The 26,467-nt window shown below is 35.7% G+C and overlaps 1 protein-coding gene across 1 annotated transcript in view; it reads right to left on the bottom strand.

Annotated features, from left to right (window-relative positions):
• The window catches only part of HHIP (hedgehog interacting protein), a 78,780-nt gene that overhangs the window by 43,920 nt on the left and 8,393 nt on the right, over window positions 1–26,467 (bottom strand). Inside the window, exons 3-4 of the mRNA XM_048071788.2 lie at window positions 20,068–20,224; window positions 19,056–19,257 (exon numbers count right to left, since the gene is read on the bottom strand). Of these exons, the coding sequence (XP_047927745.1) occupies window positions 19,056–19,257; window positions 20,068–20,224 (359 nt within the window). The remainder of the gene's footprint in view (window positions 1–19,055; window positions 19,258–20,067; window positions 20,225–26,467) is intronic.

Genomic DNA, 26,467 nt, shown 5'->3' with positions numbered 1-26,467 from the left:
TTCTTCTTTAGAAATATGAGGTAAGTGAGAATTAAAAGTGCTTCACTGAGTTATGAAAATCATATTCCCTTGGAAGAAAAAGAACAGTGACTACTGAAAAAAATGACAGGTTATACACAATTTGTATACTTGCTGGAGAATACAAACAAAACTTATATATATATATAAAGTCATAAATTCACTTCCTCCACAAATTCATAAACTCAAAAATGTTTCCTTACAATTGCTCTTGGAACTGATAGAGGAAAATCTCCCAGGGACACATGAAATGTAACAAGTATGGTATGAAAATTGCCCTTTCTCTTATGAAGATTTAAAAAAAAAAAAAAGACAACACAAACATTCTCCAGAAAACCAGTAGGTTTCTCTGCTCATATGCTCTCTTCCCACAGTCTCAATGCATGAAGGACTCATGAACTTCATCAGAGCTGAGTGTATGGAAGGAATGTGCACTCAAACTTTTGAAGGCATGCCACAGAACCTCAGCAATCCAGTCTCTTGTTAATTACAACTAATATTTCATTATGTTGTGGAATTTTCAGCTACATCGATGTGTGTGCACATCTTAGTATGTAGCGTAGCCAATGCTTGCAGTTATATTACAATTCTTGCAAAGCATTTTCTTGAAAGCTGAAGTTAGAATAAAACATTGCAGTAGGTTTTCAGCTATTTAATTTGAAACTTTCAGACTTCATGATTGCAGGAAGAAGTTTGAGAACACAAATCAAGTGAAAGAGTGAGAAGGCAGTGAATTTCCACTCCCCTTGTTTCCAAATGGATTTTTTAAGCACATGGCTTTTAAGCCAATTTCATGATTTTGAAGTCTGCCTCTTGAGTGTCTGAATGGACAGGATTGAAGGTACTTTATATGGCTTATTCAAAAATAACATCCTAACCCAAGCTATAAATCAACCATAAGTATTTAATGCCTTATGTATATAATAAATATTCAAGTCTAAGTATCTGGTTACAGCAGTGATTAAGAGTTCTGAAAATCAACCCCTTAAAAGACACTCTTCACTGGAAATGCTCGCAGTAGTGAGGCTTCTGTCACACCCTTCTATGTACTTGTACAGTTGGCAGCCAATAAGTCAACAACAGAACAACATCTGTTATTTCTGAGGTGTTATGCACTTCTGTACACTTGCAAATCTTATTTGAGTATCATTTTTTGAAAAAAATATTTAAAACCCTTATGAGAGAGAGGAGCCAGTCTGATGGAGCAACAGCTCTCTACCTTACAATGATTAAATCAGCTGGATGGGATTTACAGCAGGAAGAGGGACAGAAGGGTAAGAAAGACATTACAGAGGAGGCTAACTAAGATTAAGACTTTAATGAGAAAGCTCAGCCTTCATTGAAGTGGGGAAGAACTACCTCTGGTTGCAAGGTAATATAGAGAAGGAATTTTTTTGGACTACAGATACAGATTTCTGCACACTTTCCTTCTCCTTTTTCAAATCCTATTCCATTTGCATCAATGCAGGCAGAGGAGTGGCTCTGCTGAAAGGGACTTTGGGGTCCCAGCAGACAGCAAACTGAACATCAGCCAGTGGTGTGCCTGACAGCAGAGAAGACCAACACCCTCCTGGGCTTTACTAACAAGAGCACAGCCAGTAGAGCACATGATGGCCCTCCCACTACTCCGCACTCATTGACTGCACTGGGAATACTGCATTGGTTTTTGTAGTCTCCACAGCAGCAGAATGATACTGATACACCAGTATGAGGTCAATGAAGGGTGGTGGACACTGCAGCATTTTTCCAACGTGGAGAGACCAAAAGATCAGGGTTTGTTCAGCCTGGCGAAAGGAGGCTTTTGGAGCCTGTTTTGCAAGTGGTGCAGTAAAGTATAGCGCCCAATACAGATAATTACTAATGATGGTCTAGGATTTTTGGCAAAACATTTCTGTGGTAGTTATTGTTGGAAAAACCTGATCAGTCAAAGAGTTACTGATTTTGAAAGGCTATTGTTTGCAAATGTTCCCCAAGTTCTGACAGCCCCAGAGTAGAAGACACATGAATACCTAATATCCCAGTACCGCCTGATTTAAACTAGATGGCTACACTTCCAGTTCATCTATCCCATGTAAAGACCTAATCTATCAAATTATTAGTTATGGTGTACTAGACTTTTTCTTGTTGTCTTTTTCTGTTTTTACTAGAATTTCTACTCTTGACCTGAAAAGCTTTCTGAACAACAGTTTCCTGAACATTGAAAGAGGAATTCTGCACTAAATTCATGGCAGGGACTACAGTCTGTAACTTGCATATGCTGAATAACTTCCTCAATCAGCAATGACTCTCTTTTACCAAACAATATTTAATTTCTTGCACACAGTAGGACAGCAGGTCTCTTTAAGAGCAAGTACCATTGACTTATATGTGCCTTTGGAGCTGCTTCTCTGAATTTCATGTGTCTTACTGTATATTGTGTCCAGTATTTTTCAATTTTACAACTGTCCCCAGAAGTATTTCTTGACAGTTCCTAGTCACAGTTGATAGCCTTGGAAATGCTTACTGTTGCATCTAACCCTCATATAATGCAGACTTTAGATGTGGGTCTGGCAGCCTAAATGAGTTCCCAAGTCACCCAGCTTTGCAGAATATTCAGAGTTTCTCATAAAAGATAATTTTGAGAGGTCTTAGTTTTGTTCCCCACAGAAAAAAAAAAAAAAAAAGAAAAAGAAACATTAACAGGAGGATATTTCCAGACAAGGAATCTGAAGCACATATTAAAGGTGATTGATAGTTGTATAGACTGTGATACTAGCAGAGCTAGGACCTCCTTGCACCCAGTTTTTATAGAATCGTAGAATTTTTTTATTGACATATGACCTGATTCCCTAACAGGAAGCCTACAATGGCCACTGTATTTTTTTTAGACAACTGGACAGTAAATTATGATAGTAAGAAAGCTAAAAGCGAATCCTTCATTAATTGGTGTTGAATCAAAACTATCAAAGCAGCAGCATTTAACAGAAAAGTGATTATGTTGCTTAAGTGTCATTCCTTTTATCAGTGACATTTCCATTTGTTAAACTTTTCATCAGTGAAAGTGAGAATAAAAAGGCAATAAAAAGGCAATATTGCCTTCTCTGAAATTCATTACTTCACCCATTTCTGGTAGATCTTATTATTTTTTTTTTCTAAATTATATTTTTATATGCATTAAACAAGAACCCTTTTTAACCCTAGCTAACTTACTGAGTCTTGCTGAACTCCTGAGGATGCTGCTGGATTGTGTAGTGACAGTGTTCATTCTCCAAAGTACTTCAAACCCTACTTTATACCGCTTAATAACTGCTTTTTTTGTAGTTGGGTAGCTACCCTGAGTTGTCATTCATGCTTCTCAAGTGTTTTTCAGTAGTGAATACAATAAGGTGAGAACTCTGTGTGTGTTTAAAGATTCTTCCTGAGGTACGTTATACTGAATGTAGTGTTGCATTTCATGACCTAGATTTATAAAATTTCTCTAGACTTCTTACCAATGTATACTAAACTTGTATCACCAGCAAATTCTGCCACCTAGTTAATCATGAACTCTTCAAATCATTAGTAAGCATACTGAGAAGTACTACCTGATTTTCTAGAAAAAGAATCCTTGATTATGCATTTTTTAATTATTTCCAAGATATCTGTCATTTATTTCCTCTATTTGTTTTTCACCTCCTAATTTGTTGGTATGCCAATTCTGGAGGTCTGTGTGAGGCATTAGTATAGAGCTGTTCTTCCTGAATGCATTCTGAATCATAACAGGTTTAAGTTTTTATACTATGACTAGCAAGTTCTTATACTACTTTCTTCAGAGACACTGTATAAAAACTTGTAAAAATCTAAACTACGTTATTCTTCATTATCTTACTAATTCTTTGACGGAATTATGTTTGTGGCAGCAAATTAACACTTAAGATGCTTTTATGACTTAATTTTACAATTCCCTTAATTTTTCTCACGTAGGGTTTTTCTAGGTTCTCATTTCTTTGTAGTCTACAAGATGATCTTCAGAGCTCTTTTATAGCCAACCTCACAGATATTGGTTATTTTTTATAAAAATAATTAGTACAACTTTGTTATCTCAACTGCTCTGATTTTCAATTTTCATTTCCTTTACAGCACTTATTTTTTGAGTGTTTTCCACCACTTCTCTCTCTCTCTTTTCTTGTCATCCCACAGGTAGAGAAACAGAAAACGTTAAACACAAACTATAGGGTTTGTCTTTCCCAGTCTCTCTTATGCAAGGAAATCCACCTTTATCTTTTGCTTTTATACTTTGTTAGTCTAGTTAACTACCCTCTGCCAAAGACCATCATCTAGGTTAAGGAAGTTCTTCTTTTATCACAATTTATTAAAAATTTCTTTATATTTTTCCCCATTTGTTCTTTAAATTTCCTCTCAAACCTCAGAATGTTGTTCTACCATAAATGTTTATGGGAAACTCCTACTTACTTTGCCCGTGAAACAATGGCAGGATATAACCCTTACTCTGGTGTTCTTAATTTATATTCCGCTCTATTAGTGTCGCTTGAGTTGGATTTCCATTTTATTATAGGATTATTATTTTTGGGGGGCCTGAACATTCCCTTGTACCTTGCTATATTTCTCACCTTCTTGATTCCTAATTGTTCCAGTATATACATACTTTCTCTGAGTCTAATAAGGTACTTTTAAACAACCTCCATGCTGCTTCCACGGATTTTAATTTCCTAACTTTCCCCTTCAGGCTATTTCTAACTTCCTCAATATAAAAATCTTCCTTTTTTGAAAAGTACTGTAATATTATTACCTCATGGTAGGATCCCACGGGAGGATGTTGAAGTTAATTATATTATGGTCACTTTTATTTAGTGGCTCAACCACGTTAACTTCCTGAATCAACTCATATATTTACTCAAGACTTGCATCAAGAGTAGATTCTCCCTTTCAGTATTTCAAGAATTTTTGTAACAAATGATTGTCTTTGGTGTCTACATGTTATTCCAGTAATATACTGAGAAGGCTAAAAAAATGTGCCTGTGATATACATGAACAAGTCACCAGGAAATATTTGTTTATTCAACACACTTTTAAGAGTGCATAAAGTCTAAAGGGCTTAATTGTCAGTGAAACCACACAGAGTTTTGTAAATTCAGAATTTGTTCCGTGTGCATGAATCAATTTGTATATTCAGTAGGTCAGTTACACATCTAACTCGGTGTTGAAATTCAGGTTTGTTCAGCATGAATGCTTACAGTTTAAATATCCTCTGATTATTTAAAGTCAACACATACAAACTACTGATTCTGAGAGCCTAATCCCATTGAAGCAGCTGTTGGTTCATTATGTTATTATTTTTTTCCTGCGTAAACCTGAAACCCAAACTGTAAATCAATGATTTCAAGATCTGTAGTAAATAGAAATTGTGACACCTTACAACTGAAAGCACATTACAGTGTCCAGCAATGTATCTCAAGTAATCAGTTGTTGTTAGGAGAAGATTCAACTGTAAACAAAAGTTGGAAATGAACTATATGGTAATTCTGAATAGCAGATTGAAATATGGTTTGTCTTTGAACTAGATCCACTGCTTCTCTGAACTTATAAACATGACTTTGAAAGAATGTACACTGTTTTCCTGATTAGAAGTCCCTTTTCTTTTTTTCCATTACTCATTTATTTCAATCCCAATTTTAAAATCTCACTCATTAGAAAAGCATTCTCAGTAACAGAAGTTGAGAGATGTGTATTCTCATTCAGCACAGTATGAGACAGCTATTACTATTACATGTTACATGAACACTACTATTTGTAATAGACTAAATTTCTTTATTGTTTTAAGTCCAAATGTGATTACTCTTAAATGTAACCTTTACTTAGATTTGCCAAGTGAGAATTGTTTGCTTCATTAATATTGTAACTTGTGGTTTATGTTTCCAAAGAAAGCTAAAAATAATTTCTGAATTGGTGTGTCTTGCTGACATAAACACCGTTAACTTAAATTTTTTTGCAGTTTCCAGGATTGTTTCACTTTTATAAAGCAGTAAAAGTATTCCACTCTTTCCATTTTTCTAGTACTATAAGAACTAAGAAAGCAGGAATTTGTTTAGCTCATTGGCTCCATTTATCCTGAGCCAAGACCATGATCTTGGAAACCCTTTAACTTGGCTGAATCCAGTACAAAGTTCTTTTCAAAAAGCCAGTGCAATTAGAACAACACAGTGTATGTTCAGTTTCAAAATTACGACGATAAAGTTTCAAACAGCTAGAACTGAAACACAGAGTATCATGGCTTGGACCTTTAATCAGTTAAACACAAACCCTAATTCCACCAGTTTTTGATCAAATGAAGAATTGTGTAGTTGAGAACAGCATTAAGAAAGCTCTATTCTACTTTTTGCAAATGGACAGAACAATTAACACAAAACCCAAGGAAACATAATGGAAGAAGTGTAAGTTTTATGCAGTCCAGCCCTAGGAGCTTCTCCAAATGCTTCAGACAGAGTGATACTATAATACAAGAAATGTCTTTTGTACTCTCTGTTTTGTCACTGTTTACTGCTAAATATATATTTGCTAACAAATTGGTACATTGCAGAGTCTGTTTTGAAATCTGGTGCGTCGTTTTTGGAGTTTTTTTTTTCCTTTTTGTTTCCAAAACCTTTCCTTTAGTACATATCTATTATATAAAACACGTGAATCAGATATTCTCTTCATTTGTTATGAAAACAATAAAATTGGTATTTTTATGAATTACAGCACCTAAGAAAGAAATCAAATTCTGTACTAAGGATTCTAGTTAATTGTGTCTAATTTTGCCTTCTAAATTGTTCACCAGTTGTTAAAGGTTCTTTTTTTTTTTCATTGAACAAAGGTAGAAATTCTCAGATCTTATAAAAAGATAACTTTTTACCTTTTAATAGCTCTACAACTGATAGTAGAGTAGTAGTTTCTTTCATGCATTTTTTAAACCATTCATATAAAGAGATTCAAAAGCTACTAGGTAGTAAGTAGCTAATTAAACTAATTTCCCTTAGTCATTTGTCGGTGTTTTTCACTTGGAATACTTGTTCCTGGAAGTTGAAATATTTATGCAGAGAGTAAAGTACAACTAATTTCATGCAAATTGATAAAATGCATACAGATTTTGTACAAAATAGTCTTATATTAATTACACTTAACTATGCTCCGTTTGTTCTTTCAACTGCACAACATATATTTAACACATTATTTCATAAGTGAAATTATTATAAGTTCTATGCAATTCATAAGGAGAAGGTATCCCTAGAAGAAATGCAAAATGCTGCAAGTTGCAAAATACTGGCATATTAAACTACAACAAAAACATAGTTTTGAATGCTTCTTCTTCAAGCACTTAATTTACTTCTAAATTAACTGATTGCCTTTTTTTTTTTTTTCTTTTACATTCAGAAATATAGGGGATTTATCCATTTTAATCTTCCCTGCCATCCCTGCCACACAGACCTTCGGAGAAACATGGCTACCGGCTGCCAACTGGTTCCAATTTACCCTTGCAAGGGGCAGACTAGCGGAGGGGGTAAAAACTGACAAGAGACCAGTTTCTATTAGGCAGCTCCCTAATATTTGCTGCTTTGGGATTTGCCTGTTGCTTCAAACTTTTGAAACAACATTTGGAACTTCACTCTGTTTGGCAGGGCTGTATACTGTTTCAGTGACCTGTAAGTAACTGTAGGGGCAAATTTGTGTAATCTCATAGGTGGCTTGTTAAGTTTTATTTGATCTTACTGACTTACTTACACATGCACACACATGCTTTTTAGATTAGAACACTGATTTCTTGCTCTTTCCCTCAAACAGTCACTGTAGCAATATTGTCCCATCATATCCTGTAAGACAGTAACAGGGGAGGAAAATAGCAGTAATGGAACTACCAACATTGTGCATTGCCTTTCTTCTCATCTGAAATTCTATTTAGCTAGATCTGTAAAGCATTCAAGGTTTTGTTGCCTGCATTAATGTACCTCAACTATGTTTTATACCTGATAAGCAGTCAATAGTGCTTTGTTACATCTTCAGCTAGGCTCCTATGAAGTGTACAATATTATTTACATTTATAATGCACAATTAAGCATTCAAAATGTAAGGGAGAGGCATATGTTTTCTTTAAGGAAGAGCTTGAAATGATGACCTTAAAGGAGCTAACTTCCTACTAACATGGTTCCTTATGAAAACTGATTACACTTCCAAAAATTATATGGGTACTTCAAGTTTAAGTAAGTACTAATTTTCTTATGTAGTCTGATACTAAAAAAAATCTCTCTTCTTCATACTACCAATGTGACTCAGATCCATTCATCTATTAGCACTTCTGGTATGTTGTCTCTGGGCTGTTGAGAATCTAGCTGATAGAAATTCACAGATTTTTTAGGAATGACAAAATATAAAAGCCTTTGGTGAACTACTCCCTCTTTCAGGGCATTCAGTTAGCATAGAAGTAATGATTATTACATAAATTAAAGTTGTTGCAATTCAGCTGTAGGGACTGAGATTCAATGCCAGTGAAGATAGATCAAGGTTTTAAAAACTATCTGCTGTAAATTAAAAACAAATGGTTGAAAGTATTTTGCAGACCTCTCTCCCACAGATCGTATATTCCATTTTCCAAATTAAATCTAAGAGAGAATATTACTTTATTGAGATTTATGGAATAATTTCTTTTAAAATTCCAGCAATGAGAATACAGGCAGACACTGACAGGGCTGACAAAAATAAGTGTCAGCTACTAAGTAGTTTCATCTTTTGGAGGATTTTTTTTTTTCAGTAATGGGAAAAATTAGTTCTGACTGTTTTTTAAAACTAAAATTATATACAAACCATTAAATTAAGGACAGATCACTTTGTCCAATTTTAACTGCAAAGGGGATAAAATGGGTGGAAAACATGATAATATAGCAGTGATCCACTGAAGGAAGTGTTCCTCCTGCAATCCAACTTGCTGATCCTGTCTAAGGAATAGGACTTAAAAGCTTGTGAGAAAACGTGTAAGAGGATATAGAGGAAAATTGTTCTGTGGCATCTGGGGGAAGTACATGTAGGCAGAGCAGTTGGGCTGTATTAACTATGAAAGCATGTATTTTATTCAATTCTGGTTCTCTTTGAAGACAAAGAAATGACCTGTTTTCTATAAGGCACAGTACAAGGGATATAACACCAGAGGGAATCACATAGCTCTGATGGACAGGAAGGTACACAGAAGTCCCAAGGACACTGGGTACTGTTTCTGAGAGCTCCAATCTGTATTCTAGGACCTCATTACAGAATTTGGGGTGTCCAAGAGCTTAAAGGGATGATGAATTTTGGAGCCTTAGTGGACTGTTAAGCCTCCTCCCATTAAAGAAAAACATGTGGTTGAAACTGTGTTGGCTAAAAACCACGGAATTTTCTGCGTAACTTTATTCCTTCTTTGCCATTTTGTGTTGGATATCATGATCTGCTTGTTATATTTCAGCAAACGCAATAATTTTCTTTTAATTAGATAATTACCATGTTTCTCATTGGTTTTGATCACTTCTAAATTCAGCTTTTGGTTTTAACAAATGCAGTTTCAAAAGATGATGGATTTTTACATTTTTAAAACCGCTATATGTTCAAAAAGGATTTGTACACATAACAAAATTAAAGTAGGGATTATCTAGCACTGTGTGTGGGATACAGCTATAATCTATACAGTGCATGGAAAAGAAACTGGCACTCTCAATTGCACTACACACATCTCAGTAATAACAGGGTATGAGGCATACAGTTTCATGGAACACCCACAATGAAAATTATTCTTTCCAAACAGAGAATTGTTTTGGAATAAGTTAGGTTAATTGGCACCATGGGATTCCTCTCAAGGAAACACAGAACATTAAAATCTACACATGTGCATGTAAAATGATAAAGTATTATCTTCTTTCCCCTCTTAGCTCCTCAAATCTAAGACACGCTACCCAAAATCAACAGAAACAATTATGTTTTGTTGATTCAAGTTTCCTTAGAATAAACTGGCAATTCTTCATCTGGTCAGCTTACAACCTGAGAGTCACTGCTGCACTGTTCCACAACTGCTAGCTTGGGTATGGTTATCTCGTTCATTCTCTCACACAAAAATAGACGCCTGTAGAGCATTTGGCACATGCTTTACAGAATTGTAAGAATCTTTATTTTCTTTGCAGGCAACATAGCTATATCACGATAAGATACGGCCTCTTTCAAAGGACTATTGTGCGCCCTTTAGGATTAGAACCAAAATCTACAAATGGTTAATGGGAAATCCAGGCATATTTCACTGTCATTATGCAGTCCTCAGTTAAAACACTGACTGTATTTTACAGTTTCTGAATGCAGTGGAAGTACATTAAGTCCTCACAAAAGCATTATCAGCCTCTCAAAAATCGTAATTATAAAAAGGACTTATGACTAATAAAGAAAAAAAATCCTTTTAATGGAGAAGGCTGAATTCTCGTGCAGGCTGTTAAGTGTTGTGCTGTGTGCATTGTGACTATTTCATTAATAGTTTAAGGTCATCATAAACAAGGACATTGGTTTTGGCTTGTTGTAAAATGTCCTTTACTTTGAAATTTGGGCATATGTACAACTTAACTGTTATTTGTTTCCTAGCTTTCTACCCAAATTATGGCAACACATTTAAAACCAACTAATTGTGTGATTCCTAGTGGGCAGGTCACAGATGAGGTGTGGCCACAGGCATGCTGTCTGTGTGTTGCAAGTCTGGCCGAATCTGTTCTGGCCTCTTGAATGAATGAGAAACTGCTGTGTCCTGTGACCCCAGATGACTTCACATATAAGTCCTGTGCTGAAGAACAGCCTTCATCACTTCCCAACCTGCAGTCTCCTAGTGGAAAATTGAGGTGTATATTGATTGCCATGTCATTTTTTGCCTAACCTCAGAAGAAAAGCAGCACCATGTACAACACAGCATTTCAGCTTCTCACCAAAGACATTCCAGAGTCTGCCATTACATTACTCTGAAATAGGAGTTCCAAGAAACCAAAGAATACCCCAGAACTTACCATTCTTCTATGCCAATAATATTATTTCCTTTGCCACTCTGCCTGGGCCTACTCACATATCTTAAACTGACTTACTATTTAATTATTCTCTGTTAGGAGTACAGGAAAAAGACAGCAAATAGAATTTACACTTAGCATAGGTGGAATTAATTCTAGAATGAAATGAAAATTAAATCTTATGCTGTCCATAACGGGATATGTCATATTTATATTCTATACTATAACATTATTATTTTAGAAGACTATCCATATTCTTTGCAGAGAGATGTGAGCTTGGTCTGGTAGACCAAAGTGGGTTTACTTTCCAGAGTTTTCATAGATAATGCTTCTGAATAACTCTGAAGAGTTGCAGGCCCACTAGGTTGCAAAAGGAAGAAATTTAGACAGGATCTCCCAATTCTACTCACAATCCTAAAGTCTGGAGAGAAATACACCCTTTCGACTCCATGCACCAAAATAATCCCCTATTTGAAAGTAATTGGTCACAAATTTAGTAGCCACTATAAATTTAGCTCTCCAAGGAACAGACGGCAGAACATAACCTTTGCCAGGAGTATAAACTATTGCTTAATGAAGCAGAGCCCAGTTTGTTCTGTGGTGTCAAGGCAAAGATGAAGCTTAAGAAAGGTTCATTGATTTCATCCTAATCCACACAAGAATTCAGAAGAAAATAAATTCATTAAAATTACCGTGTGTACAAGGGAGGATTACTACGAATTGTGTCTTTTGTCAGTAACATAAATTCTGTCTATATTGATGGACAACGTATGTGCTAAGTGAGGTTTGTGCAGCAACATGATGAAAAATTGTATATATCCACTGTCAAGAGGAATGTGTAGGAGGCTTTAGAAATGATAAAATTGAGCATAGAATTTACTAAATAACACAGTCAATCTGATTCTATTCACACACTAAGGTTTAAATAGATTTTATCACTGGTTTCTTGTAGTTTTCTGTAGCAGCACTCCTCACTGCAGAGGCAGTGCAACCTATCGTAAGCTCCATGAAATATGTTGTGTCAGTGCTGGAGGTAGTAGTATTTTCTTTTCTATATTTTAATTTGCATTTTATACTGAGTGATCTGAGTAATGTGTAATTATGTAATTAAAAGTTATGTTGTGATGCAAACACACTTGAAGGCATAGTAAAAGTTTCACTACTAATCCTGCATTCCTGCAAAAAGCTGCCTATGGTGACAAGGTACTCATTTCACCCTGAGAAGCTCAGGAATAACTGATGTTGTAGCATCACAGCATATGTAATACCTGAAGGTCTACTATGATAGTCTTATACTGTCACTGAAAATTGTTATGGGTGGAAAATGGGTTTACTGCGTGTTCCATGCCACTCCTCATTGCATCACCTTGAAAATCCTTTCCTGTATACCCACTCATAGACAATTCCTGTCTGAATCACTGGATCACTTATGAGTAAGACTTTGTACGACTGCAAGTACTTGTGCTCTGATATAAAAACTAACTAACATACAGTAAGGAATATATCTTACTTATAACTGTTCTTGAGACTGTTACTCAGAAGCTTGCTATGCATGTGCATACACTTAAAATAATGGTTGTTGATATTTATATATATTTTCATTGTAAAGAGAATTGGGTGTTAAAATGTTTACAAGGAATTATATAGGAATATAGCATTTTAAAAACTTTGGAGATTAAAAAAAAACACATAAAGTTAATTTTACTGATTATTTGAAAGTAAGATGAAATAAAAAGGTTAATGTGGCTTAGGATTTAGGGGAAGTTTCTGTTAAAAATTAAGTGCTTGTGACAAGGAAAACCATAGTCTTAGAGCAGAGAAGGTGACAAGTCAAGGAGTCAAGTATTCTTAACATCAATCTTCAATCCTATTTCACTGAGATTTTCTGTCCCTTTTCCCTTCCCTTCCCTCCCCTGCCCTGCCCTTTCCTTCCTGGCTTTGCCATTTATCACAACGTGTCCATGAGATGAACTATGAACACTTCACTAGTTCAAGAGAGAAAAAAAAATCTCTACACAAGTAAAAGTGGTAGTTCCATAAGGGCAGTTTTAAGTTTTTACCCCATTTTGCAAGGGTTTCTACTCTAGGAACCACGTCTGCAAAGGCCAACAAATTGCAGCCCTCCTTGCTGGCTGTATAATCTATGACCCCACAGACAGCAGATACACGCCAGAACAACACATCTACAGTTACAGGCAACAACAGTAACAGTATACTCAAAATTACTTAAGGATCAGAAATGACAAGCAATGAACATGAAGCCCAACTGAAATACCGTACTTCAAGAGCTAATTCAGTCAGTGGATTTATAAATAGGAAAGTACCAAGTAGATAACAGGGACCTAATCTTACCATTGGCGGTCGTGAGATGTAAACTTGGCTCTTGTGTATGGTTTTGAGGTCCTTCATTTTAAAAGGATGTTGAAAAAGTGGAATGATTGTAGGGAAGGACCACAAAAATGCTTTAATGACTGGACAAAGCTCTCTACAATGACAGCCCTAAAGGCATGTAGCTTTTCAGAAAGTATATTGATAAGTGATTACAGCATGTGACTTCTAAGAGAAGCAGTAGGCTCTTCCTTTTTTGTTGCCAAATCACACTTGGATGCTTTCCAAACAATATACTTTAGACCAATATATGTTATTGAGCTCAGGAGACAAGAGAGTGAGTGAAAATTAATGTAATAGGTTATGCTACATTTTATGGTGGCGTCTACTGATCTAATGGCTTCCAATTCTAAGGAAATAATATGGCTAATAATGTAAAATACAGCCACGGGAGTATGGAAATTTGGAGAACTGCTAGGGTATTTTTCAGGACTTTTCTGTAAGTTAGATACAATCCAGAGTACAAGGGGACTGATCTGATAATAATATGTTCAGCATTGCTACATCTCATTAAATTCAAATATTTCAAATATTTTGATACTTTTTTTTTTTTCTGCTGAGTGCATTATGGGCTAAATTCCTATTTGCTTGATACATTTAATTATTTTATTCAACTTTTTGACAATATATTCAGATAATCAGGATTTTTTCTTGAGAACTGGTTAAGGCCTCCTTAAACACCTGTGAAATCGAAGTACTACCATTATTAATTCAATAGCTTTTCACTCAAACTTTACACCTCTGTTCTACTTGGGAATAGTTTAAGACAGAAAGAAAACTGCAGTGAAAGTCAGTCCAAAAGAAAAAAAAAAATAATGTTTTCATATTAAAATTGTCTTTCCTACATAATTTTGAAGGAACAACTGTAGAATATTGCTGTATGACTAACACCTGTCTTCACCACAACATAATGGTGAAGTAAATTCAACAGATCAAGGAAGCAGACTCTTAGAGTATGGTTATTTTTTCAAGTAATGCTTATCCTATTCTTCTACATATATGTCACATACTGAGGGTAGTGTGCAATGTCAGTGGGCACAGGTGATGCAATCAGACAGTATTTTCTTTACTATGCTGGAATATATATTCCTAAATGTTTGAGCCCAGATGGATGTCCTAGATTCAAGTTACAGGTGCATGCCCCTTATGTCTTTACTCACCTTTGGGGCAAGACTGAGGTACACAGCTCCCTCCTTTTCACCACATTCTTGAGATAGAGAAGAAGAGGCCGAAAGTGACAGGAGGGACTTGGCCAAGTGCCTAATCCATCTGCATGTAGTGCACCACTTATGTAACCAATGTGACCTAAAATAAGTTGGGGAGGGCCACAGATGTTGAATTAGCAACTTCTTGGTTAAGATCCATCCATGTGTTCCAACAACTCAGTTGAAAAATAAAAGATCAAAAAGGCATCCCTGGTAACTGTGCTGTCAAGAAGGATTAGCAACTGGGAGATGTGCAGAGAAGAATTGTTTCTTAGTGCTTCAGAACTTTTTTTTTTTTTTAAGGGATTCTGCATCTAATTTCTGCTGAGTAGGGCATCCATTAAGAACAAAATACAATCATCAAGGCATCTCTCTTACGAAGTACTTCTGCATATTTGCACTAATTCCTCTGAGATGCTGACAACATATAAAATTGTCACTTCTCTTTTACTTGAACTTCTAAAAATTGAATCACCTGCCAATAGGTTTTGTCGCAACAATGATTTTTAAGCAGGGATCCCAATGACTTCAATGATCATTGGAAGCTAATAGAACAATAAAACATGCATCAGGTTTTGCTGCTCTTCTTACTTAATTTCCATTTATATTCACATGGAATAGCATTAGGACTATTCCTAAAATGCACCTTCACAGGAGCAACTGCCAAGGAACAGCGCTAGATAATCCTATCTGTGTGCTTAGGTTACGAAAACCAGGGAAGAAGCCTATGGAGCTCATTTGTAGCTACATCAGGGCTCCAAATGAATTTCATCAACACAGGGACCATTAGTTCCACTAGAGGGACAAAATAGCATCATTTTATGACAGTATCATGGCTGAATCCTATACAATGCAGTCCCTTCTCTTCTTCTTTTCCTGGTATGCTCTTTCCTTCCTTATCTGACTGCCAGTGCTGTGATGAGGGAAGTGATGTTAATGAGGTCAGAACTAAAGGCCAAGATTATTTTATGAAGGATATATCTTATTTTTGTTTATATCTGCCTGAAGATAGTTTTAAGAATATTCTTTGGAAAATCATGATGCAACAGACTTGGTGCTCTGTGACAATGTAATGATTTTATCACCCCAAAATTTCCTCTTGACAACAGAAAAAAAAAAAGAGAAAGTCATCCACCACTATTTTACTCCATCTATCAACACAAGAAATATCTTCCTGGGATAGCTGTCCGAAACACTTTCCAGAGGTATCAGTTTATATTACCTGTCATTCAACCATAGCTGTATTGTTATTTTTATTTACTGGATACAACTGATATCTAGGAAAGCTTGAAAAAATATTTGACTGTTGTCAGTAGAGATAAGTATTCGTTAGTATTTCAGATACAAGTACAAAATGGAAATAAACTGTTACTTTTAGTATGGGATATAAAAGAAAAATTACACAAAGTCCTAATTCAATATTTTTACAGAAAAAGAATAATTTGCCTTGTCTTGCCACCGTTGCTCCAAGCTTTGGAAAAAGGTGAAGAGTTTTTGTTTATTTCAGTGAACAGTCTTGATGTTAATTCAGGAATAACATTGTGTGGATGATGTTACACAGGAACTGACTAGATGTTTGAATTAACATCTATGAATGTGTGTAAATGAACAGAGAATTAAAAAAAAACACAACATGTTACCTTGGCAAAACATTTCACTGCAACATATGGGCCAGAGTTTGACAACTAAAACTTTGTTAATTTCATTTTACTTTTTCACTTGCATTGCTATATGAGAAGAATAAGGCATGTTGAGCAAAATGTATGCATACAACTTAATCTACCTTACATTAGAAGCATGGCTCAACTAGACACAGAGGAGACATTCTGTGATTCTCACACCTTGCATGTGGATGCAATGTTTTGCATGGTGTCTTTGTAAATTGCTGGCTGCAGACTATCAGCACTGCCAGCTAGAGAATTGTCTATCCACGTAGTATTCTCCATTACCAATTTCTAGTTTTAAACTGTATAAAAGGCAAATAAAATCACATTCCCATCAAGGACTTTATTTTGATAAAATAATTGGAATGGAATGGAATGGAATGGAATGGAATGGAATGGAATGGAATGGAATGGAATGGAATGGAATGGAATGGAATAGAAAGAATAGAATAGAATAGAATAGAATAGAATAGAATAGAATAGAATAGAATAGAATAGAATAGAATAGAATAGAATAGAATAGAATAGAATAGAATAGAATAGAATAGAATAGAATAGAATAGAATAGAATAGAATAGAATAGAATAGAATAGAATAGAATAGAATAGAATAGAATAGAGCAGAACAGAGCAGAATAGTTCAGTTGGAAAGGACCTAGAATGATCCCCTAGTCCAACTGTCTGGCCGCTTCAGAGCCAACCAAAAGTTAAGGCGTGTCATTGAGGGCATTGTCCAAATGCCTCTTGAACATTGACTGGCCTGGGGCTTGAACCACCTCTCTAGGAAGCCTGTTCCAGTGTCTGACCAATTGTTACTTTCATCACAGTGGTCTTGTATCCTTGTAGGTAAAGGACAATAATTATAGCAATCAGGCTGCAGGGGATAAACATAAAAATGTTTGAGAACCCTTGTTTTAAAACTAGCATTTGGGTTATGTGGTTTTTGTTTTATTCTGTTTATTTATTTACTATTTTATATAATGTACTAATTCCTCAAATTCTTTTCCTTTCCTCTTTCCATTTAAAAGCTGGTGTTTTGCTTCTAGGCACATTCCCTTTCTCCTTATCTGTGAAGTACATAAAGCCTCTGTTCTTGCCAGCCTGCATTAAACACTGCAATACAATTATCCTTAAGCACTGGACTGTTATCTAAGGGAACTGATTTAGTCTTTCTAGCTAAAAGAACGTCACATTATTTACACAAAATGTTATAGTTGAAACAGATTCACTTTAGAGTATTATATAATGGTTAGGGTAGTAAAGAGACTAAAAAGATCAGGTCACTGATTTAAAACAGAACAAGAAGTTGTGTCTGAATTGGAGGGTATCTGTTGAGGGTCTTCCCAACTAGGCTATTGCCTATTCAGAAGCATGGAAAATCAGTTTTGCATTCAGTCTTGCTTCCGAGTTCCAGCTGGAAAAGCTTCCTCAAGGAAGGTTTATTTGGGACTGAAAGAAGTTCTGCAGAAAGTTTCAGCGTCAGTTTTTCACAAGCACAAACTATCAGAATTTTCACATAAGAAATACAAATCAGCTTTAAATTGGTTTTGAAAAAGATCCCTCATAGAATCTCTTTTGTTTTGGTATCCTGGACATAATGGCAGGAGACAGAAAGGGAAGTGTTCAAGAAATCACAGTATCATATGAATTGCTTCTTTTCCTTTAAAAAGTGTCATATATTTCATTTATCTCGTTTCAGCATAGAACAAAACCATTTCTCTCAGAAAAGGCTATCTTAAATTAGCTTAGTGATCTTATAGCTGAAATACAAAATAATGAGTTAGCATGTTCTATGCATTTTAAATATCTTGAATATAGATTGCCACAAGTATTATTTAAAATTACTGTGTCAATAGTATGTCAGTATACCTTTCATCCATGATATCCAATTGTGACTGATCTACACAAAACCTTGTTACAATTTAAATTTGTTGTTTGTATTTTACTTGTATTACCACTCTAAAATGTGACAAAAAATCATCATGGAACAACACTTAAGACATTTCATGAGTAAAATATCAGCCAATAAACTTAGGAGTTTTCCAGTAGAAGTCACTCATACCTAGATTTGATTTCTTACCTCCACCCTCCCATGGATTCCCATCATTGCCCATTCACAATCACGCCCCTGAACACGAAAGCCAGGAGCAGTCTAGCCATTAAGCATCACAAATGCTGCTGCACCAATCTGCCCACATGTTCAAATTTAGAGTGTCAGTGACTTTTTATGAGCATCTCAAATATGAACTGTTTGATGGCAGCCTCCCATCAAGGACGGCTTGTTTCCCATCTGAGGCTGAGCCAAGAAGGACCAAGCAGCCTCTCCTGGCATTCTCAAGTGTTCCCCAGGCCCTCTCCTGTCCCTGGCTCCCGGGGCCTCACCGAGCACCCACAGGTCAGGTGATGCTCCAGCCCAAACTTGCTCCCACTGGAATCACAGTGAAACTCAACCAAATTCAGTAGAAATGAACACATAGGGTGAAAATACAAACATAATGCTACATGGTGTCGGTGTTGCATAGTTTCTTCCGAATTTGAAGTGAGGAAAAAATGGAGGGAAAGAGAAAAATGTGAAGACAGTTGCTATCTTTTCCCCTTGTGAATTAAGGAAGAGTTTTCATTTCTTTGCCAGATAGAGCTGTAGTGACTGTTGTCCTTACTCTTCTTTTTATTATGTAAATTAAAATAATTTCTGAAAAAAAGTTTCTTCCCTTTTTCCCCATATACAGGCTAAAATATAAACAGAAAGAGATAAGTAAAAATTCCAACCTTTATTCCACTTTGAACAAGCTTGTGTATATCCAAAAAAGGTTCCTTGATTATGTCTCCTTCAGGACTGAAAATCTTCACATATCCTTCTTTTTCAAGTATAAAGAGGCGATGAGATCCATCCCCACAATGTACTGCTCCAACAGGCTGCCTTAGTCCACTCACAACCTCCTGAATACAGAAGCAGTTGTGCTTGTGTTTTCTAAAAAAAATTGGAAAAAAAAATAAGAAATTTCTTCTTTCTCATAACCATGACACGACAATGTCCCTAAAAGATAAAATGACTGCTCTGTAGTGGTAGTACAAACACAGTCATACAATTCAGAATAAATTGTTTCCTTGAATGTATGCACACAGATAATACTGAAAATGAATTTATGCTTCACTCAAGCAAATTTTTTCTTGTATACAAGAGAAAATTAAGTCATTTTAAATCTAAAATGTAGAGGAATAGGTAAAATGTGGTAAAAGAGAAAATTTATAAAAATTCTACAGTACGTTCCAGCAATTCTACAATTTGCCAAAATTTGGCTTTGAAAGTCCATTAATGACTTATGATGGGACAGTTTATTTACACAATCTAATTTAATTATTTTCACAATGAAAAATACACAGAAGAAATACATTGAAAATCGTAATATAGATAATTTAATAATAAATCTATTACAGTTGTTTAGTAATGGTAAATTCAGGTAGAAATGACATCCTAGAAAGATGTATGATCCACAGTGTGGACCCTAAACGAGATCCACAGGGTGGATCAAACCAAGATTCTAACACCTTATTAGTAACTTAAATATCAAATGTTACTGAAATATTGAAGCTAATGTAACTTTCTCTTTTGACGTACACTAGCTGCAACAAAAGAAAGTACCATCTGGAAAACACAGCTGCTGAGCATAAGCACAGACTGAGCTGGTTCACTGTGAAAACCACAGGCTTTGTTTTTTGTTTGTTTGTTTGTTTGTTTGTTTGTTTGTTTTCAGATTAAACAGCATTTATCTTTATGAACCTGCTGATCTCTTCCTCTTTGTCATATTCTTCCATGTGGTCCAAGGAGTTAGAAGCTGGCCCTCGCACTTGTTTTCTTGGAAAATCTGGAAAGCATACACCACCATCTTTTCTTGCATAGTAAAAACAAAACTCATCAGCTGTAGTTTGGAGAAAACCTTAAAAATGCAAAAGAGCATACAAATATTTAGTGTGTTGTCATGTCTGCAGTTTTGTGCCGTCAAACTAATCTTTAAATAGATTATATTCTGAGTGGAAAAAGAAGTGGTTTTAAACAAAGTACTATCTTCAAAAAAGGCCTGCTCTGAATAAATACAAACTGACTATTACCTTTTATAGTTTTTAATTTGTATCTGTAGTAAACTTTATTTTCAGTGTGCATAAATAAGAAAAAAACAACTCAAAAAGACACTACAGTTACTCATAAAAAAAATGAAGGGACAAAGTTCAGAGTTAAGGCTGTCATATATTTTTTCCTGATTTTAACCCTACTAATGAAGTGTAGTATATGCTGTAAAATAGCTTGAGCAACTTTCATTTAACTTTTTTCTTGCTTTAAGCTTTGTATCTTATCCCTTTTATATTGCTTTAGCAGAACTCAGTATCTTTTGCTACTATCTGTCATGCCAAAAAAATAATGAAAATGGTAACTCTTCAGTGATTTAATAACAAAAAAGTGGCTTGTAGTAAAAACTTTGGTAAAGACCTCTGTAAAAGACATGCAGTAAAGACTTTGTGGAATGCTGGCACCAGACATCAGTCGGAGAGGTGAATAATTAGTTGTCTCGGAAAGCAAGAAGTACTGCTTAAAACTGCACCTTGTTGACATGCAGCTGGCCTCTGGTTGACTCCTGACAGTGCTGTGGGTGAAGGCAGTGTCCCATCGCAACGTCTACTTCCTCGGCCCCCAACCCTGAGAAAAGGGACGTGTCTCATGCTGCATTGGAGCTGGCTTTAAGCTGGCTTGGATGAAGGGTGGTCTTTAGGTTTTAGGTTAAAATGGGAGGGAGTTTGAAGACAAGGGAAACAAGACGTTGGTAAAACAAAAGCCTTTGAGGAAAATCCCTGACACTGCTGATACTACGCTATGTGTAATGACAGCAAAAATATCTTTCTGTCCAAAAACCTTTTTCTAGTAATTTCCATCCAGTTTTTAATCATTAATATTGAATCTAAGATAGAATTTGGCTAGTTACATATGCACTGTTTTACTAAAACAGATGTTAATACAATGTGTCTTATGACACCTTCATTGCTCTTAGTGTTATTGGCACAATGTTAGGATGTACTACGGTCCAAGACCTAACTGATGGAATACACAAAATTAGCACTTAATTGGAATTAGAGGCCTAATTTATGCATGGCTTTACCACTTGTGAATAATGCAGTAATCCATAGATCTTGCCCATAAAACCTCTGGCTTACAACTTACAATAAGAGCTGATCAGGGACAGCTGTGTTTCTTTGGAAAATGCCAATTCCTTAAAAGCAAAGGTTTTTCAGAAACGTTATCAGTTTTGACAAAATTTTAGTTAAAATGCTGTCTCTGGTCCAAGATGAAACTTCTGGTCTAAATGAAAAAGAGAGAAACAGACAGCAAACCTCATATCACTATACTCCAATGTCTTGTAATTAGGGTGTTTCATTAGGAAGAGGAATATTCAGGTCAATGCCCCTCATCTGTCAGGCAAGAGTGTGACCCTAAGTCTCCCATTTCCCAAGTAAATGTCCTAACAACTGCTTTATTAGCTATCCTGGGGTGGTCTCTCTGTGGCTTTCTTCATGGAAAATTTCGAAAGAGTTCAATTTCTTCCTTATGTGGAATAGGAAAATTTTTTAGATCCCAGAATTTTTGTGGAGTGGAAAGCCTTTCCCACCCAACTATACTTCTTTTCATATGCATCTTCCTTTAAAAATATTGGACAAATAATATGACAAAGCCTGCCTTTGGCTTCTATAAAATAGTATCTGGAAACACATGGTAGTGTGTTGTGGTATAAAAGTTTAATTACCATGATTTGAGCTTCAGTAAATATCATTTGTGAGGAGCTGGTTTTAATTTATAGTAGTTATTTGGAGAAAATGTGAGATACAATTTCAAGTGGAACAACTGAAGAGGAACTCTGATATAATCATGGACTGGTATTCCAAGGCTTTGTAGATATAATGCCAAAATCAAAGGTAATCTACAATCTTGGTGTTGAATTATTTGACTTAAGAATACATAGTTTTCTCTTCAGTGATTTCTTTCTCTAGGCAAAGGAGATCATTACAGAAAATGCAACAGTGAATTAGAGGTGTACAATTTCTGAGAATTTCTAGAATTTTCTAAGTATATCATCTACTATTTATTACAAATAAACTACTCTTAGCTTGAATTTTACCTTTAGTCAGAAAAACCGAGAACATACAATGATCATATTGTTTACATAGTACATGTGCATTTCAAATAACAATCAGATGCAAACTCAGTTGAGTAATGCATTAAGCAATGCCTTTTCTTGCATGTAAGACTAATCTGTTTTCTTTATGAAATATTTTATCATGCATTTAGGTACATCTTGCACTACAGTGGCCTATAGGGTCTGCTATTTAGCAAACCCATCAGCAGGTTTGAAAAAAGACTTACATTCCAATTTCCTTAGAAATGTTCTTAAAAACAGGTTTGAATTAAACTATGAAAATCAGTCTGTAAATCGCTAAATTGTTGCATTATTGGAAGGAATGTGACCTCTGTAAATACAGTTTCACCTGTGCATTAAGGATGGAATTTTGTTCTATAAGAAAACAGTAAGTTACCAGAAAAATCTGCTTCTATGTTCCATATGCTAGATTAGCCATACAGTTTCAGTAAAGACAGTTAAAATAAGATGCTTCTACTTTCCTATCTGATAGTAGCTATTTAATGTTTCCTTTATCATGCTTAATTTGTGACGTCTTTAGTTGAGAGGTTGCCAATTTCTTCAGTGTTTGTACAATGTCCGTAAGAATGGTCCATGACAAGCGCCCCTAAGCACTGGAATTATGTGGGGGGGAAAAATATTGTTTTTCTCAGGCAGAGTTTATTCAGATCCAGCTCTGTCACTGCCTCTGTGAGAGCTAAGCCCAATAGAGATGGTGACATTTATTCCTGTGTGAATTTCTGAACATATTACTTTATTTTAAAGGAGTAATACATACCATTACAAATTTCCTACCAATTCCGTGTGTTGACAGAGCAGTTCCCGTGTTAAAAAAGAAAACTTAAATCACAAAGGAAAATTAAACACAATATTTAAATGTTGTATTTGTTGGATTTTGCATCGGCTTGCATTTCTGTACTTTTCAAATGTCTTGCAAGCCAGAGTCGACTAGTTTTTGATAAACAAACCTTTCAGTTAAGAGAGTTACAGTGAAGTCTTTCTGAGTTCTTATTTGTTAAAATCTGCAGGAATAAGCTGCATGATTTCAAACTTTTTCAAAGAACTTTTGCTCTCGTATGATCCTTACCTCCTCTCTCCACAAGTATTTGTGGTCGGTTATTCCTCACACTGAATTTTATTATTCCTATCCTGCCTTCACTAAATTCTGCTTTGCTGAATTCCCTGCTTGACCATCACCTTGCCTCTTCTTTCTGATATACAACTTAATTGTAGCAGTTGTCTTGATCTTTAAGACAAGGGAAGTTAGTATTCACTCCCTTGTTTGCACAGCACACAGGATTGAGTATCATCCACTTGTCTGCATGGACCTGCACCTGCTTAGAGAGCATATGGAAATCACACTCGCCTACTTTATTCCTGCTACACTGTTGACCATAAGCATACAGTTCTGTATTGTGTAGATGAGGCCTTTGCCTGTTTGTTTTTTTCCTGGTTTGCATTTCCGACAGGTAGATGTGATTTTTTTCACAAAAAAAAACACCCTACATTCTCCTCTCTCTTCTCAATTCTCAGGGAAAACTAAATCAAGGAAGTGATTCCACACTGATTTTTTCAAAACATAACAGGCTTAGTGGTAGCTCACATCACTTCCTATTGATTTTGAAGCAGCTAGTGGCCCTCTTGTCACACTGACACATTGCACGTACTTGCACAAAGGTAGTGCCAGGGTTAATCCCCCTGCTGCTCTTATTAGCAACAGCAACGCTACTATTTTTCTCTTCAAAAATAGTTGACTGTGATGACTATGGTTATTAGTTGACTACATTAGAACTTCAGGAAGTGTTGCGTGGGCTGCAGAACTTCTCAGAAAATTTCTACCATTTTGGGCCGAGGTGCTCCTGTTTGGAGTTAAAAAATTCTTATCTAGCATCTCTTCTGGCAATGACTGTGTTCAGATCTGGGCCTGGATCTGGATTCACACACAATCATCTGGAATCCATTTCTTCAAATGGAAATAATGGAGAGCATGTCGTTCAAAATTTGTCCAATATCCTCGGGTGGCAGAGGCACATGTTTGTTCCTTAGAATATGTTGCTTCCACTGGCACGAATCAAGTTTCTGCTCATGCTGAAAGGGAGAATCAGCCATGCCTTTCTTTACGTGGCCATATTAATAACAAATATTAGACAGTCTTCTGTTCTGACCTTGGAAAACTTAAAATTCCTGTTGTTTAAAGAGACTTCATTAACTCCAGCTCCTCATCAGTAATCACTGCAACTGAGGTTCGCAGTAATGATTGGATGAGAAATAATGAGAAGAGTCAGCCAGGATGAAGCAGGGAAGTTCTATACTCAGAGATTTTGTGAAACATTCCACCCTCCTGCAGTAACAGATCCATAAAATCCTAACAGCTATTCTGGTCATTCTGCTTCAATAAAGAATTGGTCCACTTATACTTTGGATATTCAAAATTGCTAAAGAAGTCAATGGAAATTCTGATACAGTCATAACTGGTGGGCGGACTGCTATCTTCAAAAGAACGAACCGAGGATCTACTTACAGTTTTCATCTTTGCAAAGGCAAAAAGAACAATAAATGAATTTCTGGAGCAAACTCATCAAAAAACTGATGTATAATTTCTCAGTCTTCTTGGTTAATGTGTACTGCTAAAATTTCAGTTCTAGAAAAAATGCTTGCTATCTTGAATCACTATTAAAATTTCTGATTTGTGCTAAAATTAGGGCTTCAGGGCTAAAATTATTTTTGTAGTCAGCAATTTCCTTAAAATCCTTTGTATTGGTGTTCAGAAACAATTAGCACTCCTTAATGAAGGAAAAGTAATTATTTGACTTTTTAACAAATGCACAGTGAATCATTGGCAGAGACCTCCAGTTTGGGGGCATGTTAATTTCCAACTCTTTGTTTAATCCTCCAGGCTAAACTGAAAACATAGCTTCCATAATTTTTATTTTTATTTTTATTTATTTTGCAATAAATGTTAGGGATATATGGGTCTCACAAGTAAAACAGAAAACACAAGTAAGCTGTCTTTTTAATTATTCATATTTTAGAGTGCATATTATACTATATTAAAACCCTATAAGCCGTCTTCTCAAAAAGCGGGACATGAATCTTAATACCTTCATGAAATACTGGTATAGGCATCAAGAACCATGTGTACCAATCAGAAAACTAACTAAATTAACTCTGCTGGTGATGCAAGTACACAACAACTTGGTTTTAGTACTGCCCACTTTCAGAACCACTATATAGAAAGATTATTAGCATCTGATTGACGTAGGAAAAAATCCTATTTTAACTGATGCTAAAGTATGTAAGCTCTTTTTCTGCAAAGCACAGTGCTCTGTCCAGTGCTAAAGTTAGGCTTTCATCTGGTTATCTTTCAAGGCAACCTGGGTGGTCACAAAAAGCACTTGACATCTTGATGCACTTCAGCAGTTTTACATATACACAAACTTTGTAGAAAAATAAATTTGTCATTCGTCACCACATATGTTGATCTGAGGAGTGAGGTTCCTGTGGCTATAGCTCCTGTGCTGCTCAGCCCTTTCTCTTTCTCTTTCCCTCCCTACTTCTCCTCGTTCTTTCTCCTTTTTCACCCTTTCACTTTTTCCAATTAAAAAAATTGTTTCCTCAGAAACAGAGAGTTTCACAAAACAAGTATGAAGGACTTGCTCTGCTGAATATGCTAATCCTTTGCATTAGTTACAAACTCATGTCAAAAAAAAAGTCTTTGTGCTGATTTCTTATATGGGCCAAACATTTAGAATATCTAATCTATTATCGCTGTTCAGCAGGCAGTCTTGGCAACTGTGACCTATTCTGCTTTGCTTTGGAGAATGTGATAAAGAGCAAGAAACAGCTGGTTTAAGAAAGCCTTAGAAACATCCCTTAGTTTATAAAGACAATAATAATATTTTCATATTTGAATGGGTTGAGATACATGTTAAACCACAGTAAAGGGAAAAAGTAAGTCAATTCAAAATGTTTTCTCAAGCCAATAAAAGAACGCTGCAA

This window comes from Anser cygnoides, chromosome 4, assembly GCF_040182565.1.
Source record: "Anser cygnoides isolate HZ-2024a breed goose chromosome 4, Taihu_goose_T2T_genome, whole genome shotgun sequence".
Taxonomy (NCBI): Eukaryota; Metazoa; Chordata; class Aves; order Anseriformes; family Anatidae; genus Anser; species Anser cygnoides.
The sequence above is the reverse complement of the archived record's forward strand: the minus strand, read 5'-3'. Positions and strand labels throughout refer to the sequence as shown.